This window comes from Oryctolagus cuniculus, chromosome 11 (genome assembly GCF_051225735.1).
Source record: "Oryctolagus cuniculus isolate XC-2025 breed Fujian yellow rabbit chromosome 11, ASM5122573v1, whole genome shotgun sequence".
Taxonomy (NCBI): domain Eukaryota; kingdom Metazoa; phylum Chordata; class Mammalia; order Lagomorpha; family Leporidae; genus Oryctolagus; species Oryctolagus cuniculus.
In genome coordinates this window covers 72,200,329-72,214,270 of record NC_142877.1, presented here as the reverse complement: position 1 = coordinate 72,214,270, position 13,942 = coordinate 72,200,329, and the positions used below count along the sequence as shown (strand labels likewise).

At 47.3% G+C, this 13,942-nt stretch overlaps 1 protein-coding gene across 13 annotated transcripts in view; it reads left to right on the top strand.

Annotated features, from left to right (window-relative positions):
- The window catches only part of BEST3 (bestrophin 3), a 49,988-nt gene extending 38,660 nt beyond the window's left edge, over positions 1 to 11,328 (top strand). For 10 of the 13 annotated variants that reach the window (XM_089308664.1, XM_089308667.1, XM_051846448.3 and 7 more), the window contains one exon: positions 7,354 to 9,788. In XM_089308664.1, coding sequence (XP_089164790.1) covers positions 7,354 to 8,257 — 904 coding nt within the window. In that variant the 3' untranslated portion in view covers positions 8,258 to 9,788. Of the gene's footprint in view, positions 1 to 7,353 lie in introns of all 13 variants that reach the window. The other 3 variants (XM_051846442.3, XM_017341977.4, XM_089308673.1) reach the window with 2 other exon arrangements.
- The last annotated feature ends 2,614 nt before the right edge of the window (positions 11,329 to 13,942 follow it).

Genomic DNA, 13,942 nt, shown 5'->3' with positions numbered 1-13,942 from the left:
ACTGTTTGAGAACTAGTTTTACAGTTAACTCTAATAATACAACTCATTGAGGACAGAGGTCCTACATGGGGAGTAAGTGCACAGTGACTCCTGTTGTTAATTTAACAATTAACACTCCCTTTAGAGAAAAGTACATCCTTCTTTGATGGCCACTTCTTTCCACTGGGGTCTCACTCACAGAGATCCTTCATGTAGAACATTTTTTGCCACAGTGTCTTGGTTTCATGCCTGAAATGCTCTCACAGGCTTTTCAGTCAGACCAGGAAGCCTTAAGAGCTGATTCTGGGGCCAGCGCCACGGCTCACTAGGCTAAACCTCCTCCTGTGGCACCGGCACACCAGGTTCTAGTCCTAGTCAGGGCACAAGATTCTATCCTGGTTGCCCCTCTTCCAGGCCAGCTCTCTGCTGTGGCCCGGGAAGGCAGTGGAGGATGGCCCAGGTCCTTGGGTCCTGCACCCACATGGGAGACCAGGAGAAGCACCTGGCTCCTGGCTTCGGATCAGCGCAATGCGCTGGCTGCAGCGCACCGGCCGCAGCAGCCATTGGAGGGTGAACCAACAGCAAAAGGAAGACCTTTCTCTCTGTCTCTCTCTCTCACTGTCCACTCTGCCTGTCAAAAGAAAAAAAAAAAAGAAAAAAAAAAGAAAGAAAGAAAAGAGCTGATTCTGAGGTCAGAGTGTTAAAGTGATTGTCATTCTATGAGTCTGCTGTGTAGACTACTTCCCATGTTAGACATTCTCTCCTTTTTCATTCTGTTATTATTACTAGTCACTTGATCCTATTTATATGATCACTTTAACACTTAATCCTATCTATATGTTCACTTTAACACTTAATGATCACTTTAACAATTAAGATGGCATTTTTACCACCAAGCTTAATGAGATTTGGGGTCCATGGCAAGTTTTTAAACTGTACTCTTAGAAGTAAGTCCATAGGAATGTATGCAGAACTATATAGCTTTACAGTTACAAACTTCCTCCTTACTCTCTTATTCCAACTCTTATTTTTTACTGGGATCTGTTTTCAATTAAACAAATATGATTAACTCTATGTTAAGTAATGAGTTCAATGAAAGATTTACTCGATCGGAAGAGAAATCAGGGTATAGCTATAGCTTTCAATAGGATTCTGCAGTGCAGAAGGTTAAAATAACAGCATTCACCTCTAATGGGTTTGAATAAATGAATCAGTGCTCCTGTGCACCTGTCTTTCCCCAGTAGATTCCCAGGCAAAGCTGCCAGACTTTTAGTCTATTAGCAATCTGAAAACAATAAATCTGATGAGAGAAGTAGAACTCGTCATATGAAATACCGTTTTCCTAAATTCCTCATCCCAGTTCTGTTCAAATGACCTCATATTGTTTGAATCTAAATTGTCAAGACACTACTACAAACGTGGAAGAGACACAAAGGCAAGCATCAACAGGTTTTATCATTTGGTTTTTTGAAGCTCTATATTAACCATCCACAGTAATAAGAATGGCCTTGCTTTGTAAAAAGCTTGCTTTGAAACCAAAATGCATTAAATCCTCCAAGTCCCCATGGCTATTTTGTCTTCCTACATTGGATGCGCTTCAGGAAGGAAGGGAGTGTGCTGACGTCTCCAGCATCTGTCCCCTGCCTCTTCCTTGTTAGGGCAACAGGAGGCAGACAAAGTGCTTCTGTGCCCCAGTGAGCCCAACCATTTTTGAATGAGTCCTTAATTAAATCAGTGCTGCTCAAACACTCAGATAGTTGTCATAGGCAATGGAGACCAGGACTGATGGTTCCGCAAGCGCTTGCTGGGTATTCTGAAGTGCTGGGTTGTTGTTGTTTTTAACAGTTCAGATTAAAATAATTCCAACCATGAGGCGGGTGCTGTGGCCCACTTGGTTAATCCTCCGCCTGTGGCACCAGTATCCCATATGGGTGCTGGGTTCTAGTCCTGGTTGCCCCTCTTCCAGTCCAGCTCTCTGCTGTGACCCGGGAGTGCAGTGGAGGATGGCCCAAGTGCTTGGGCCCTGCACCCCATGGGAGACCAGGAGAAGCACCTGGCTCCTGGTTTCAGATTGGTGCAGCGCCAGTCGTAGCAGCCATTTGGGGAGTGAACCAACGGAGGAAGGACCTTTCTCTCTGTCTCTCTCTCTGTCTATAACTCTACCTGTCAAAAAAATTTTAAAAATAAATGAAATAATTCCAACCCAAACTCTATCTGATTTGTAGCAATAAGACATGCTCTGCCTCCTTTTAGACTCAGCTGTAACCAACTAGCGCTCCCTGGTTTGACCTTACCATAGCATTAACCTTTCTGTCATTTTTCTCTTGTCCCAGTATGTGGCACAATATTTTCCCTCATGCTTTCTGTATTTCTGTACTCATGACTTATATTATGCAATAAATGCATACTGCATGGTTGGGCAATGTCTGGCACAAAAGATGGTATTAAGTGACAACATCAGGGCAGTCCTGTCTCAGAAATCCCTGCTATTTAATCAACCCCATCTTCCCCCAGGCCTTCTGCTTTCTCTCCAGTCGCCCAGTGCCCTAGTTGTACTACTAAATGGCTGTTAAATCTCCCTTCTAAACTACTCATTGCTAGGTGGCAGCTCCTACGTAACTTACATCTTTTAAAGAACACTCTCCTTTTTTTTTTTTTAAGATTGATTGATTTGAAAGTCCAAGTTAGAGAGAGAGACAGACAGACAGACAGAAGGAGAGGTCTTCCATCTGCAAGTTCACTCCCTAGATGGCTGCAATGGCCAGGGCTGAGCCAGGCTGAATCCAGGAGTAAGAAGCTTCATCCAGGTCTCCCTTGTGGATGGCAGGGGCCCAAACACTTTGGCCATCTTCTGCTGTTTTTACCAGGCCATTAGCAGGAAGCTGGATTAGAAATGGAACAGCCAGGATACAAACCGGCACCCACGTAGGATGCCAGCATCACAGACAGCAGCTTTACCCACTAGGCCACAATCCCAACCCCTAAATGATACTCTTGAAGGAGAAAAGGCAGAGACCTTCAGGGGGACACTACAGTTCTTCCACCCCATACAAGAAGTCCATGATGCTTTGGAAACCGCTGCTGAAAGTTTGCCAGTCACTGACAGAAACACTTTTGTGTCTTCTACTCTTCAAAGCTTTTCTATGAGAACTTCAAAAGTTCATGGAAAATGCATATTATGAAAAAAAAAAACTATTTGCAGGGGTCAAAATTTGTTGCACCAAAAGAAACATAAATTTTAACTCCATTTTTCCAGGAACAGTTTGAAGTACCCTCTTCTTACATTAACCATTTTAAACTCCCAGTCAACCTGGAAGGCAGAGTGTTACTGTCACCAGTTTGCCGAGTGTGATATGAAATCAGAGAGAGGTCAAGTGAGTCTCCCAAGGTCACACAGCTTGCTAGTGTCAGCCTCAGGCAGCAGCAACCCTAGGTCTGCAAGATCTCAAAATAAGTCATGTGCCGTTCCCTGGAGCCAATGCTCAAATTCCATCTCTGGACACCAGTGGCTGCGGGACACTTTCCACAAATGCCCTCCTATCTCCAATTACCTGCCTATCTCAGCCCAAATGAGTTCCAGGACATAAAGCCCAGCATTTTCAGCTGACCGTTTCTACTATATAGCAATATAATAAGGGTGCTTATGTTCTATCATATAATATTTCCCCCATAATGGCTTCAGTGGTATTATATTCGGGCCTTGGGATTGTACTAACCCTGTACTAGGAGGACACTTGCAAAATCGAATAAGGAGCCGAAAGCATGAAAGGACCTGAGAGGGACATAGGACCCTCCCAGTTGGGAAATTAAGACTTTTACGGCATTCTAGTTTGTGTGCGCTACACCTGCAACCTTTTGGTTCTTAAACCACATATTGGTAACATGGGACCATAATTATCAAAGAAAGGAAGAGATGGGCATGTGCATTGGCAATGAACTCCTCCATGGCCGTGTTTAGAAGAAGGCTGGTTGGCTCATCGTGCTGGGAAGTTTGCTGCTGTCTCACGGCAGCAAGACCTGGAGGGCCTTTTTCTCAGCTTGATTATGAGATACACACAACTGCTAACACTAAGAACACTGAGTGTTCTTCCTAGGAGTGTTTCAGACGAAACGAGCGGAGAGTTCTCAAGTCATCCTTATTATCCATCCATGCTGCTTTTCGCAACCACTCTAGTTATGCTCTGCGTTCTCAAAGGCCATCTACAGCTGCCCACTGCCTTGAGGACAGAGTTCAGATCCTCACTCTCCCCGGCAGGGTTCAAGCCTACCCTTCCAGCCTACACCTGACAGTGACACCAATGCACGGGTTTCCCATGCTTCACCAACACCCCGTGCTTGCCTGCTGCCTTGTTCGTTCATACACCTCTTCCACCTGGAATGCTCTGCCCTCATCCCTCCAACTCCCAGTGTCAAAGCCCAGCTCAAAAACTGACTTGGTTCCAAATGCAGGTGTTGATAGATGTGCCTTCTCTCTCCTTCTAAATTGCAAGGCACCACATAAAACAAATTGTTCATGGTCGAGGCCTTGTCACGTTAGGCCATCGGTGAGCCTGTCATTGTGCTAGGCCCACACCACAGCCCTGAGAGGCAGGGACGTGTCATAGGGTCTCCTTGGCAGGTCCACGCAGTGTCGGCTGGTGAACAGCACTGTCCAGAAGAGCAGCAGGAGCACTAGGCTCTTGGTAGTCTGCTCATTGCAACTTGCTCTTCTCCATCTATGACCCAGAACTGACTCCTCTTGCTGCAGCTGAATGGACCTGTCCGCCATTCGGTGCATCACTTGAAAGCCTTTCCCTTGTGAGTCACCAAGTTTTGAAACAATAACAATACAAATCTTTTTTTTTTTTTTTTTTTTTACCCAGAAGACCTAAGTCATTTTTGTGGGGTTGTGTGCTTTAGTAGTAGTTAAGGAAATCAAAGCCCAAATAAATAGACGACAGATGCCCGCCCCACAAAGAGCCTTTGCCAGCCTGGCCTCGAGCCCCAGGGCACATCCAGTGTGTGGCGATCCTGGTGAGCCACTGTGCCTGTGGCTCTTCTGCTGCCCTCCCTAACGAAATAGATCCCCACGAAGTGTGGCTGGAGATCTGACCTAGTGAAATCCCCCAAGCAGGGTCACCCAGGCCACTGAAGCATGAGTGTGCGTTTCCCAGTCGGTGTAACAGAATCTGGGGCCTGCACGGCGGGGGGGTGGCTCAGAGGCTGTCTCAGAGGCGGTCTGGTAGCCAAGGGCGCTGCTGGGTTTGAGAACAACAGCCCGAGGGTGTAAGGGGACACCATCCTGGGACACTCAGCCAGGTAATCATCTCAGGCACCCATCTTTTATTCATAAACACGGGAACAAGCCTTTCTTTGGCTGCTCACTCTGCCCTTTCAGGTTATGACAATGCCATCCATACCCAGCTTCTTCCTCTATGTCACACAAAATGCACCTGGCGTAGTTAAATCGTCTGGTCGCCATGGATGTCAATGCCAACATCGAACTGGGATGGCCAGATTAGTGTTGCTCCCCAGGTGGACCTGAGCATTTACAGTTTAAGGGCATGGCTTTTAGCAGTTCTTCAAACCCCATTAAGACTGCAAGTCCACAGAGATGTGAGACAAATAACTGTGTAATCTGAGGCAGGCATAGCCCTTGCTCCCCACTGGCTTATCGCTATTTTAATTATTCATTTTTGTTTCAGTCCTGTTGAAAAAGACTTAAAATGGTGGGATTATTTATTTGTATTTGTCTTATTTTTTAAAATTAGATTTTCTCTTTTTTAAATTCTTGTTTACTTATTTTATTTGTTTGAAGGGCAGAGAGACAAGAGATCTCCCATCTGCTGGTTCACTCCCCAAATGCCTGGGGCTAGGTCAGGCCAAAGCCAGGAGCCCAGAATTCAGTAAGCGAGTCCCACCTAATGATCTATTACATTAGCAGGAAGCTGGAATCAGAAACGGAGCCGGAACCCAAATCTAGGCAGTCTCACTGGGCTGCGTGTGTCTTAAGAGGCATCTTAGGCCGGCGCCTCGGCTCAACAGGCTAATCCTCTGCCTTGCGGCACCAGCACACTGGGTTCTAGTCCTGGTCGGGGCACCGGATTCTGTCCCGGTTGCCCCTCTTCCAGGCCAGCTCTCTGCTATGGCCCAGGAGTGCAGTGGAGGATGGCCCAAGTGCTTGGGCCCTGCACCCCATGGGAGACCAGGAGAAGCACCTGGCTCCTGCCTTCGGATAGGCGCGGTACGCTGGCCGCAGCGCACCGGCTGCGGCGGCCATTGGAGGGTGAACCAATGGCAAAAGGAAGACCTTTTTCTCTGTCTCTCTCTCTCTCACTGTCCACTCTGCCTGTCAAAAAAAAATAAAATAAAAAAAGAGGCATCTTAACCACCAAGCCATACGCCCACCTGTCCTTTATTTTTTAAATGTTAAAAACACTACAGGACATTCTTAGCCATAGTAAATCTATCAAAATTCATCACAAAGGGAGCCTAACCGTGATGAGTCCACCCTACCCAGATGAATATATTCTTTCTACAAGGTTCAAATTTCTCCTTCCTAAATAGACTGATGTGCAAAGCACTTACCAGAAATGTTTACAAAAGACCTCTGGGTAAAGACTGCATTGTACTCATTCTGCCCTGGGTTCTAGCTCATTCTTTGACACTGAGCGTAGCAGGCCTAAGTCAGACTGAATAAGAATAAAGTATCTGGAGTCCAACTTCTGGGTTATGCCCTCACTGGCTGCTTAGACCCAATAGATCTCTCTGGACCTCAGCTCCCTCATTTGTAAAGTGTGACCACTAATGATGATAACAACCCCTGCGAATATTGTCAACTTCACACATAATATTTATAAGTAAATGAAAGCTGAATGTTGTTTGCACTCTCTTGAATTTAGCCATGAGCCATCGTTTCAAGGAGTGAATGGGTTCTGGGAAACATGAATTTAGCTCAACTATTCTAAGGGTGAAGGAACACATACCATATATATGCATATATATATATATATATATATATTTCTTAATATCCAAATCTTCACATCAGTGATTCTCAAGACCTTAAAGTCAAAGCTATGTTCAAAATAACACTGAGAGGTTATTTGCCTTTTCTGGGTGCATTCTCTCAGGAGCGTACAGTGCAGTTCTCCAGAGGCTACAGATGTGTGAGGTCATTGTCTAGCAGTTGATGAATGCGTGCTCGTTTACTCCTGTGTGTTTTACATTCCTCAGCTACAATGTCAAATACAGCAAATCACCAGTCGCTTCGGAGGTACTCAGTAACTTTTTAAGAGTTTAAAAAAGGTCTTGGGGCTGCGAAGTGTGGGAAATTGTGCTAGACTGCCCCGACCACGCCCTGAGGCTACCCTGCCTGCGTCCCTTTGTGTGTTTCAGGCTGTCCGAGTCCCACTTTCCTGGCGAGGAGTGGCTGTGGGACTTCGAGAAGCATGGCCACCGGCGCTCGGTGATCAGACGGGTCAAGCGGTTCCTGAGCACCCACGAACACCCCTCCAGCCCCAAGAGGAGGAGCTACAGGAGGCAGGCCAGCGACAGCTCCATGTTCCTGCCCCCCAGCCCAGCCCGAGATCTGCTGGATGTGCCTCCCAGAAGCTCCCCCAGAGCCTCAGCCCCCCAGAAGCCATCGCATTCCCCAGAGGGCAGCCCCCCCACGCTGCACTCCAGCGTGGGAGAACTGCCCACCATCAGGGAGACCAGCCAGACCAGCACCTTGCCGAGCCTGACCCCGCAGTCCAGTGTGAGAGCCTCCCCCACCAAGATGCCCCAGGTCCCGGAGGTGCTGATCACAGCAGCTGAAGCTCCGGTGCCTCCAGCAGAGGGCGACCCCCACGACTCCACTACCTCCATCTTGAGCCTGGAGTTTACCGGCGTTCAGCCGAGCAGGACGGGGCAGCAGGAGGACCCGGGGGGTCGGATACAGCCCCCTTCAGATCTCCGTCCCCAGGCTGCTGAGAGAAACACTCTCAAGCTTGAGCAAGACCCTGATGGCGCCAAGATCCTGAAAAGGTGGAGCCTCCCAGAGTTCCGGGAGCGCAGCCACACCTCCCCGGGAAACCGAAGTCCGCAACCTGAGAACCTGCAGCCACCTCTTTTACTTGACACAGAACTATCCTCCGAGATCCGTGGAGCCAACACTGGGACTGGCTCTTGGGTCTCTCCTGATATGAGGTATTTAATGGAAAACCTGGACACCCAGGAAACGGATATCATAGAGTTCAACGATGAGCAAGCGGAGGAATCAGCCAGAGCGGTGCCACAAAGTTCTCGGACCTGGTTCTAGCGTAGATTCCTAATTTACCGGAAGTCCAGCGTCAGCCTTGGAATGCACCCGGGGCTGGGCAGTTTTCTGAAAAGTAACCATATGTATAAGCTACTCAGAACTGTGAAGGGCATTATCATCCCGGCGTTTTGAAAACTGTGAAAAGCAAACACATTTAAGTCATCCATCACAAGTGGCCTTGGTTATACTGACCACAGTGACTTGTCTTAGCCAAATAAGGAATCATACATGTGTGTGTGTGACTTACAAATTCGTATCTCATTAGTTTGGGAAAGGGCCTGATAGTCCAATCCTGAGACACAAAGAACTCTGCTGCTTCTTTCTCTCTCTCTCTCTCTCTCTTTTTTTTTTTTTTTTTTTTTTTTTTTTTTTTTTTTTTGACAGGCAGAGTGGACAGTGAGAGAGAGACAGAGAGAAAGGTCTTCCTTTTGCCGTTGGTTCACCCTCCAATGGCCGGCGCACCGCGCCGATCCGATGGCAGGAGCCAGGTGCTTCTCCTGGTCTCCCATGGGGTGCAGGGCCCAAGGACTTGGGCCATCCTCCACTGCACTCCCGGGCCATGGCAGAGAGCTGGCCTGGAAGAGGGGCAACCGGGACAGAACCCAGTGCCCCAACCGGGACTAGAACCCGGTGTGCCGGCGCCGCTAGGTGGAGGATTAGCCTAGTGAGCCGCGGCGCCGGCCTCTTCTTTTCTTAACTATGAAGACAGGCACCAGATCACATAGTGCCCCCCAGACTCCTTTTTGATTATGATTCTCTGAAGCTTGCTAACCAGCTCGTTCCTGCCCTGGGGAACTATCACAGTGATCCTGTCCCAATTCTTCAGCCTCATCAGCATCAGAAAATTTCATTTCTCTTCCACTGCCTTTCCTCTGGCTCTCTTCCTCCTTTATTCTCTCATCCTTTTTTCTTCCCTTCTCTAGTCTTGCTCCTCTAGTAACTCTATTCTGTCCCACTGTTCAGCTTGTAATATTTTCTCTTGCTTACTCTGTTGCTAATTTCTTACCATTGTGTTCAGAATGGGAGGTACTGGCAAATCCTCCTACATAATAATCAAAGATTACCACACATCCAGCCCGAAACCCTTCCAGTCTCACAGTGGGAGGGTGGGAGAGTTGGTGGTCTCCTACCACTCCCTCAGCAGCCTTTGCCATTTTAACAAAAAGATTTATTTATTTGAAAGACAGTCATAGGGCGAGAGCTCTTCCATCTGCTTATTCAACCCCCAAATGGCCACAACAGCCAGAGTGAAAGCCAACAGCATGGAGGTTGATCTGGGTTTCCCACATGGATAGCAGGGTCCCAAAGCACTGGGCCATCTTCCACTGCTTTCCCCGGTGTAGAGAGCTGGATCGAAAGTGGAGCACCCAAGGCCTTGAACTGGAGCCTATACGGGATGCCGGCATCACCGGCAATGGCTGAATCTGCCGTACCACAACACCGGTCCCTGCCTTTTCCATTTCTTCTCCTCTTTGTTCTTGGACACTGGAGAAAACTGAAGCCAAGAGGATAAAAAACTTGCATCAGCAAATGCAATGGAATCAAAGACTAGCATGGCTTGGATCTGGTTAAAGCAAAGGCTTTAGCAAAATTCCCAATTCTGCCACAACATGGGACCAGTTATTATGTCCTTTGGGTTGCTTGGAACCAGGCAGTACAATGGGGTCGGGGTCTACCTAATGGGAGTCAGATGCTAATTAACTCCGCAGGGAGCACTCACGGTGGCTATTTGTTGAGGGCCCAACTCTGGAAGGCCTTGCAGCTTTCACCACTTGTCTTAGGATGAAGCTGAACTACGCATGACTGATGAAATAAAGCAGCCTTAAAAAAAAGGAATCAAGTAGCCCTTGTAGCTACCAGTTCACAGTGTTCCAGGCAGCGGCGTGTGAAGTTCACAGATGATCCCGCTAATTCTTAGGGGAATCCGCTGAGATGGGTAGATGAACACGATGATCTTCATTTTTAAAGATGAAGAAAGCCAAGGCTTTGGAGAACTAATTTGCCCTAAATCACGTAGCCAGCAAGTGGCAGAATTCAGATTCAAACCCAGGTTCATCGACAGAGACCACACTCAGCCACTGTGCTGTGCTGTCTGTAAGGCCCCGGATGTCATAGCAAATTGCCCAGAATTCTGAAGCATGCCCCCAGGGAGCCACGCCCAAGTCACAAATTCATACCAAAGCTCTTCCTGGGTCCCCCTTGCTTCAGTCTGCTTGCGTCTTCCATGCACTCCTAGAGGAGGGTATTGCTCCAACTTGAGCCCCAGCCATGGTCCTCCTTATTTTTCATGCCAAAAGTTGGCAGAACCTTCCCTCTCCTCCCCAGCTCCTCCAGATTGGCAGTGTTCTCCGTAGTGCATCTTCGCCAGACCTTGAATCTCACTGGGCTCCTGGAGCTGCACCACAGCAATGACATTTACTTTAACTGGCTTTCCTCAGAGGACTGAAAGGAAGCAATAGGAGAGAAGCGATGTCCATTGGTGGTTCTGTGTGTTGGTTAATAATGTTAGAACCTGGCAAAGTACTGAAATTCCCAAAGCACTACGTACAGACAATGGGGTCAAGTACCAATAAACCACTGTAAAAGGCAATAGCCTTCACTTCTCCCAGTTACCAGCCTCTTAATGCCATTTCTTGGGTATTTCAACTTAAAGTCCCCACATTCTCTTCTCTTTGGTCCTATTTATTGCTCAACTTCAAGTGACTTTCTCCTTAGCTACTTTTGAAGCATAATCAATTTTTGCTCATAAAGTGACAAATTATTCACAGACTAATACATTTTGTGTAGAGCTAGAAGGTGGCTCATTCGTCTCTGCTTCCATCCATTCCTTATGCATCTTTATTCCCCAAGAATTATTTAATTTCCTCAATTTTTCTTCACAACCTGAGCTGGCCTCCCATTTTCTTCTTGCAGTGAAAATTGAATTATGACCTGTTCAATGAGCCCATGTGGTTGAATTCAGTAATAAATTCAAGTCAGAATTGCCCAGAGCAGATGAAAAAATTCTCTGTTTGTTCTGAAAGAAGTTTTCACCCAACACAAAGTTGTAAAAATAAAATAATTTATTTTCATTGCCTGCCTAGTCCATTTTCTCCTGAACTCTGGGAACTTCCACACCTGAAGGAATGGTCCCATGGCCTAGCTGGTGCTTTAGGCTTCGGCCATTTCAAGAAGAGGCTCGAATTTTCTCTGCATTAAATGTAATTCACAAGCCAGCATGGCCAAGCCCTATTTGTGGCATCACACCCTACTCTCCTACAATTCAGGAAGACAGAGGCCCACTTCCTGTTCCTCTGTTGTCCAAGAATTTGGACAACTGGCCAAGTCTATCTCCTGGCAAGATAAAGAAGGCTGTTGTCTCCCATTCTATTATTGCTCAGCATGCAAGAAGCTTTGAAAAGTTAGTCAAGTCCCCATCCTTCTGAGTTTCATATTCTCATCTGTAAAATGGGCTCTTCTCTGGACGCTTTCAGTGGGACAGGGTGAAGCTGGAAACCATGGGCAGAGTTGTGGGGATGAGAGGCCGGACTGGATATCTGCTGCTCCTGTGAATTCACCATGAATTTCAGAAAAAGCCTCTCTGTCCCCCTTTAGTCACCCGTGTGTCAGGCTCCCCTGTCCTCTGGGATTCTAGTCTTACTCAGCAAGCTTTCTTCTAACACTCACAGCATTATTACTGACCTTGGCTGTCTCTTTTGTCTCCTTTGTTCCTTCAGAAGCTTCTCACCCCTTGCACACCATCAGCCCTGCCTCATCACCATGGCAGAGTACCCGCCCCACCCCATCGTGTGTGTGTGTGTGGGCCCCTCAGGGACAACACAGAACTAGAGAGAAGGCAATGCTGCTGTTCTTTCCACTATAAACTGCGAGGATATAAGAACCCCTGGTTCAAAGTTAGAAGACCTTCCTTTGCGGCATCTCATCTCCCTGGATGTGGTCCCAGATCAGTTAATTAGGAATAACAACCGCCAACGGTGGGAACTCCTAAGCAGAGGCAAACTAGGACCTATGCCCTTCTGCCCTTCCCTCATCACGGTCATCTACGCCCTCGGCAGCAAACATTTGCTGCTACACTGGGCTGCTGACAAAAATAGCCACGGCTTTCCTCATTACGTCATATAAAACCATCCCACGTGGATCCTCAGTCCTTCTGCTTGCTTTTCATTGTCTTTGGTTCTATGAACACTTATCTTCAGGACAGTTTTTTCCCACTGATAGGGTTCTTGGGTTGACAGAACCAAATCAAGACATCAGGATTGATCTCTGGCTTCCGATCTTTAAAAACCCAGACTCCCAACCCGTGGGCAAATCTTGGGAGGCATGACCCCAGTCAACATTTACCTCTCTCCAAACTTCCTCTTTAGCACCTCCACATGAGCAGTTTCTGTTTCCCTGTCCTGGTAAACAGGAAACAAAGGCAATTGCCCTGTAAAGTAGGGAACTGAAAACTACACCTGTCCACATACTCAACTAACCTGGACTGGAGATGAAGTGTTTGTGGTTTATGTCTGAATTAAAAGAGGCCCAAATCTTCCTTTTGCCTCGGGTAGATTTGGCCAGCTGGTCACCTGGAACCCTCTTCCCCAAGCTTCTAATTTTAGACATTTGCCTAACAGAGGCCGCAGAGGGAGTGTTCTCTTCATCCTGATAACAAACAAGAACATTTCTAAAATAGGTCTTGTATGGGATTGCAGGTGTGTCCAGGGTCTTTGTGCAGGTCAGTGGTTCTCAAGCAGAGGCGATTTTGTGCGGTCAGTCACCTGGCAATATCTGGAGACATTTTTGGTGGCCACCCTGGGGAGTGTTCCTGGCATCCAGTGGCAAGAGGCCAAGAATGCTGCTGAACCTCCAAAGCCTGCAGCTTCCCAGCCCAAAATACCAAGGTTGAAAAACTTGATTTAGGCCAAGGGGAAGGTAAAAATGGGACAACCATCAAAAAGATTAATAGTGGAAGATGAGCTACAGAACTAGAACAAGAAGAGAACAGACGACAGTCAGCAACTGGCTAAATTCTTATTTTGTGTACATGCCATGAAATAATCACCATTTCTCCCTTGAGGCTAAAGAATATGAAATCTCTGATCCAGAAACACTGGATTTGAACCCTGAGTTTACTCTTAGGGAATTCCTTGGATGGCTCTTACCAATAAGAGCAGTTAAATGTCATTGCTGGCATGGCCAGTTTCCTGAAATTGTAGCTTAAAGGGTGACAAGATATAACCTACCAAATAATATTTAATAACTTGTGGGCCAGCGCCATGGCTCACTAGGCTAATCCTCCGCCTTGCGGCGCCGGTACACTGGGTTCTAGTCCCGGTCAGGGTGCCCAATTCTGTCCCGGTTGCCCCTCTTCCAGGCCAGCTCTCTGCTGTGGCCAGGGAGTGCAGTGGAGTATGGCCCAAGTACTTGGGCCCTGCACCCCATGGGAGACCAGGAGAAGCACCTGGCTCCTGCCATCGGATCAGCGCGGTGCGCTGGCCGCAGCGGCCATTGGAGGGTGAACCAACGGAAAAGGAAGACCTTTCTCTCTGTCTGTCTCTCTCACTGTCCACTCTGCCTGTCAAAAAATAAATAAATAAAAATAAAAAAATAAAAAAACTTGTGATGATAAACTGCAAAACTATGGATAGAAAACCAAACTTCAGCTTTTATATATGTCTTACATAGGACCAAACAAGTATACTG